Source organism: Aquarana catesbeiana, linkage group LG01 (genome assembly GCF_042186555.1).
Source record: "Aquarana catesbeiana isolate 2022-GZ linkage group LG01, ASM4218655v1, whole genome shotgun sequence".
In the NCBI taxonomy this organism is placed as follows: domain Eukaryota; kingdom Metazoa; phylum Chordata; class Amphibia; order Anura; family Ranidae; genus Aquarana; species Aquarana catesbeiana.
This window is the reverse complement of record NC_133324.1, coordinates 132,774,142-132,780,013: the sequence shown is the minus strand read 5'-3', so window position 1 is coordinate 132,780,013 and position 5,872 is coordinate 132,774,142. Positions and strand designations below refer to the sequence as shown.

General features: G+C 40.2%; 1 protein-coding gene across 1 annotated transcript; it reads left to right on the top strand.

Annotated features, from left to right (window-relative positions):
* Positions 1 to 3,529: 3,529 nt before the first annotated feature.
* LOC141114227 (proteinase-activated receptor 1-like) lies at positions 3,530 to 5,473 on the top strand. Its single transcript, XM_073608189.1, has one exon. The coding sequence runs from the start codon at positions 3,545 to 3,547 to the stop codon at positions 4,421 to 4,423; it is 879 nt and encodes a 292-aa protein (XP_073464290.1). The 5' UTR covers positions 3,530 to 3,544; the 3' UTR covers positions 4,424 to 5,473.
* The last annotated feature ends 399 nt before the right edge of the window (positions 5,474 to 5,872 follow it).

The window sequence follows — 5,872 nt, the reverse complement described above, 5'->3', positions numbered from 1 at the left end:
AGTGGGAGGGAATGCCCCCCCCCACCGTCTTCCGTGTTTTTCTCTGACTCTCCTGTCTCAACAGGGAACCTGAGAATGCAGCCGGTGATTCAGCCAGCTGACCATAGAGCTGATCAGAGACCAGAGTGGCTCCAAACATCTCTATGGCCTAAGAAACCGGAAGCTACGAGCATTTCATGACTTAGATTTCGCCGGATGTAAACAGCGCCATTGGGAAATTGGGAAAGCATTTTATCACACTGATCTTGGTGTGGTCAGATGCTTTGAGGGCAGAGGAGAGATCTAAGGTCTAATAGACCCCAATGTTTTCAAAAAAAGAGTACCTGTCACTACCTATTGCTATCATAGGGGATATTTACATTCCCTGAGATAACAATAAAAATGATTAAAAAAAATGAAAAAAGCAGTTTAAAAATAAGATAAAAAAGCAAAAAAATAATAAAGAAAAAAAAAAAAAAAAAGCACCCCTGTCCCCCCCTGCTCTCGCGCTAAGGCGAACGCAAGCGTTGGTTTGGCGTCAAATGTAAACAGCAATTGCACCATGCATGTGAGGTATCCCCACGAAGGTCAGATCGAGGGCTGTAATTTTAGCAGTAGACCTCCTCTGTAAATCTAAAGTGGTAACCTGTAAAGGCTTTTAAAAATGTATTTATTTTGTTTCCACTGCACGTTTGTGCGCAATTTTAAAGCATGTCATGTTTGGTATCCATGTACTCGGCCTAAGATCATCTTTTTTATTTCATCAAACATTTGGGCAATATAGTGTGTTTTAGTGCATTAAAATTTAAAAAAGTGTGTTTTTTCCCCAAAAAATGCGTTTGAAAAATCGCTGCGCAAATACTGTGTGAAAAAAAAAAAAATGAAACACCCACCATTTTAATCTGTAGGGCATTTGCTTTAAAAATATATATAACGTTTGGGGGTTCAAAGTAATTTTCTTGCAAAAAAAAAAAATTTTTTCATGTAAACAAAAAGTGTCAGAAAGGGCTTTGTCTTCAAGTGGTTAGAAGAGTGGGTGATGTGTGACATAAGCTTCTAAATGTTGTGCATAAAATGCCAGGACAGTTCAAACCCCCCCCCAAATGACCCCATTTTGGAAAGTAGACACCCCAAGCTATTTGCTGAGAGGCATGTCGAGTCCATGGAATATTTTATATTGTGACACAAGTTGCGGGAAAGAGACAAATTTTTTTTTTTTTTGCACAAAGTTGTCACTAAATGATATATTGCTCAAACATGCCATGGGAATATGTGAAATTACACCCCAAAATACATTCTGTTGCTTCTCCTGAGTACGGGGATACCACATGTGTGAGACTTTTTGGGAGCCTAGCCACGTACGGGACCCCGAAAACCAAGCGCCTTCAGGCTTTCTAAGGGCATAAATTTTTGATTTCACTCTTCACTGCCTATCACAGTTTCAGAGGCAATGGAATGCCCGGGTGGCACAACCCCCCCCCCCAAATGACCCTATTTTGGAAAGTAGACACCCCAAGCTATTTGCTGAGAGGTATAGAGAGTATTTTGCAAACCTCACTTTTTGTCACAAAGTTTTGAAAATTGAAAAAAAAAAAAAAATGTTTTTTCTTGTCTTTCTTCATTTTCAAAAACAAATGAGAGCTGCAAAATACTCACCATGCCTCTCAGCAAATAGCTTGGGGTGTCTACTTTCCAAAATGGGGTCATTTGGGGGGGTTTTGTGCCACCTGGGCATTCCACGGCCTCCGAAACTGTGATAGGCAGTAAAGAGTGAAATCAAAAATTTACACCTTTAGAAATCCTGAAGGCAGAGATTGGTTTTCGGGGGCCCCGTACGCGGCTAGGCTCCCAAAAAGTCCCACACATGTGGTATCCCCATACTCAGGAGAAGCAGCAGAATTTATTTTGGGGTGCAATTCCACATATGTCCATGGCCTGTGTGAGCAATATATCATTTAGTGACAACTTTGTGCAAAAAAAAAAAAAAAAAATTTGTCACTTTCCCGCAACTTGTGTCAAAATATAAAATATTCCATGGGCTCAACATGCCTCTCAGCAAATAGCTTGGGGTGTCTACTTTCCAAAATGGGGTCATTGGGGGGGGGGGGGGGTTGTGCCATCTGGGCATTTTAAGGCCTTCAAAACTGTGATAGGTAGTGAGGAGTGAAATCAAAAATTTACGCCCTTAGAAATCCTGAAGGCGGTGATTGGTTTTCGGGGCCCCGTACGCGGCTAGGCCCCCAAAAAGTCCCACACATGTGGTATCCCCGTACTCAGGAGAAGCAGCTGAAAGTATTTAGGAGTGCAATTCCACATATGCCCATGGCCTGTGTGAGCAATATATCATTTAGTGACAACTTTTTGTAATTTTTTTTTTTGTCATTCAATCACTTGGGACAAAAAAAAATTAATATTCAATGAGCTCAACATGCCTCTCAGCAATTTCCTTGGGGTGTCTACTTTCCAAAATGGGGTCATTTGGGGGGGGGGGTTTGTACTGCCCTGCCATTTTAGCACCTCAAGAAATGACATAGGCATTCATAAACTAAAAGCTGTGTAAATTCCAGAAAATGTACCCTAGCTTGTAGACGCTATAACTTTTGCGCAAACCAATAAATATACACTTATTGACATTTTTTTTACCAAAGACATGTGGCGGAATACATTTTGGCCTAAATGTATGACTAAAATTGAGTTTATTGGATTTTTTTTATAACAAAAAGTAGAAAATATAATTTTTTTTCAAAATTTTCGGTCTTTTTCCGTTTATAGCGCAAAAAATAAAAATGGCAGAGGTGATCAAATACCATCAAAAGAAAGCTCTATTTGTGGGAAGAAAAGGACGCAAATTTCGTTTGGGTACAGCATTGCATGACCGCGCAAATAGCAGTTAAAGCGACGCAGTGCCAAATTGGAAAAAGTTCTCTGGTCCTTAGGCAGCATAATGGTCCGGGGCTGAAGTGGTTAAAAAGCGACAGCGGGTGTGGGGAGAGGAACCCCCATCTGCTGTCACAGGGAGGGGGAATTGGGAGGATGAAGTGCAGGAGCAAAATTTGCATGTTCCAGCCTAAAATCGGGTGGAACATGTAACATGTTCCAAAGGTGAACTTGTCCTTTATGTAAGTCTTTTTAGATTTCAAATGACTGACAGGTTTCCTATAAAAATCAGTAGTCATTTCATTAAACATAAGCTGCTGTAATATTGAGTACAGATTATTTTTTCTACAACAATGCAGTAATAGATCAACCACTGATAATTACAAAGCTATGTTAAAGAGACTCTTTACCCAATGTTGATATTTTAGTAAAGTTCATGTAGCTGGCCCTATAAATATTTTTAAATGCATTCTGTGCTTCATACTGTGATATTAAATAATGCTAGTTTATTCATGATGCAGCTTATTGTTTTTGAGATTCTGAGTAATTTTGTTTCTTTTGCCTCTTTTGATTAGACAATAAAAACATTACAAATTCTACCCAATACTACCTATCCAGTCTGTGGTTGACCAAGTTTGTGCCATCTGTGTACACTCTGGTGGTTGCTGTGTCTTTGCCCCTGAATGTCATGGCAATTATGGTGTGTGTGTTCAAGGTAAAAATCAAATCCCCAGCACTGGTCTATATGCTAAATCTAGCGGCTGCCGATGTCCTGTTTGTTAGTGTCCTGCCATTCAACATTGCTTATCGGTTCTTTGGAAATAACTGGAACATTGGGGATGGAATGTGTCGCTTTGTCACTGCTGCCTTTTACTGCAACATGTACTGCTCCATCCTGCTCATGACAGGCATCAGTGTGGACCGGTTCGTGGCTGTGGTATACACAATGAAGGCTCTTACCTGGAGAACAAAGAAGAGAGCCTGGCTGGTCTGCTTCTTCATCTGGATAATATCAATAGCCAGCTCACTACCTCTTCTTATATCCAAACAAACTATGTATATAGACACACTAAACATTACAACTTGCCATGATGTCTTGGATGTGGGGGAAATCTGGAGGTTCTATATGCATTATTTCACCACCTTTTCTTTAATCTTCTTCTTCTTTCCATTGATTATTACCACTGTCTGCTACATCGGCATCATCCGGACACTGAGCACCAAAGACATTGAGAATTCTTGTAAGAAAACAAGAGCGACGATCCTTGCCATTGTAGTCTTTTTTGCTTTCCTGATTTGCTTTGGTCCAACCAATGTCATATTTTTAATTCATTATCTGCATTTCCGTAATGACTTTGATGAGTCTATGTATTTTGCCTATATTCTATGTACCTGTATTAGCAGCATCAGCACCTGTCTGGACCCCTTAATCTATTACTACGCTTCTTCAAAGTATCGGAAGCATGCATACAGTTTGCTGTGCTGTAAAAAGGTTAATGCAGTGCAGTCAGCAACACAAAAGCTAACTAGACAAAATGAATCTTCTACAGAAATCACTTCTAATTAATATTAGTTATCCAAATATGTACAACTGAACAATTAATTTTGCATATCTAAAACCATTTATTTTTTGACTGCCCTTAATTATCTTTAATTGTCCTAGTGATCAACAGAAAGTGATGAAAAATGTAAAACTTTAGTTTTCACCAGACCTGGAATAAAGGGGAATAGTTTCAAAGGGCAATCTATTACTGTGACAACTAAGAGGCTACTTCCTCTCATCTTTGAGAGATTTTCTTTCCACTTTCTGTTGTGTTTCTAGGACAAGAAGTGAAGGAAAATGTTCCTAGTGCAAAACAGATAGTAAAAAATATCCGATAAGTGTTTTAACCATTCCCTATTATGGCCAACACTACATAAAAGTTGGGTAAAGGGTCTAGGACACCATTGCAAGACACAAAGTCATAAACCATCAGGATTTCTCCATAATGTAGCCAATTATGATGAACCAAGGGGTTGCCCAGAACTGGTTGATGTCCCACAACAGAGGGATGTAACAGCTCCTGATATGCATGAGAAAATGGACCAGGGGAACTGGGTATTACAGATTTTCTGCTCCATATTGTTCAGAGGCCATAAGGCTATCCATGTGTTTGATATATTCTTGACATTGGCCAACCACAAGGAGTTCGGAGGGGTGATAGCCTGCTTCCACAGGGCTGGAATATAAGCTTTGGCTGCATTTAGGAGGTGAATTGTAAGTGAAGATTTATAACAGGCCAGTGGAACCCCACTGATGTGAAGTAAATAACTCACAGGTTTGCAGCCCAATTCCACTGGTGTGAACTGGAGAATCAGTTGTCGCACATGTTCCCAAAACAGGCACACTTTTTGACCGCTTCAAAAATATGAATAAAGGAACCGTCAACCTGGTGGCATTGCCAACAAGGTTAGACATGTGTGGGAAGATTTAATGAAGAAATGTTAGAACCGATATCAGTGGGATCGTGTGATCCTGTTTATTAGCAATAGAAGACATATCTGCAAACCATATAGCCAACTCAATTTAGGGCAGAGAAAAAGTGAGCTGCAGATCTGCTTCCCATTTAGAAGGTGAGGCACGTTGGACTGATCCCAACATATGTTTTTAAGCATGGAGGTGTCCCGTAGGTGACCTGTTTGCGCAAAAGTAGTCCTCAAAAAATTATGGATCTGACATGCTGACCAAAAATCAGTGGGAGGTCCAGTAAGTTTCGAAAGCCCGTCAATGAAGGATGATACTGAAAAAACGTCACAAAATGTTAAATATTAAAATGTCAAAATTGACCCAACTCTAAGAGATGATCAGTGTGTCTGTTCGTATTACCCAGTACAGTACAAGCTCTGGGCCTCTCAGGACAGGGATCAAAGGGAAGGGGTACAGTGAGATCTCTGGGGAAGGGAAAATAGATGATGATATGTTGAGCGTAGTTTCTATAGTCAGATGTGCAGTGAGGGGTGGCCATCATACAGACGG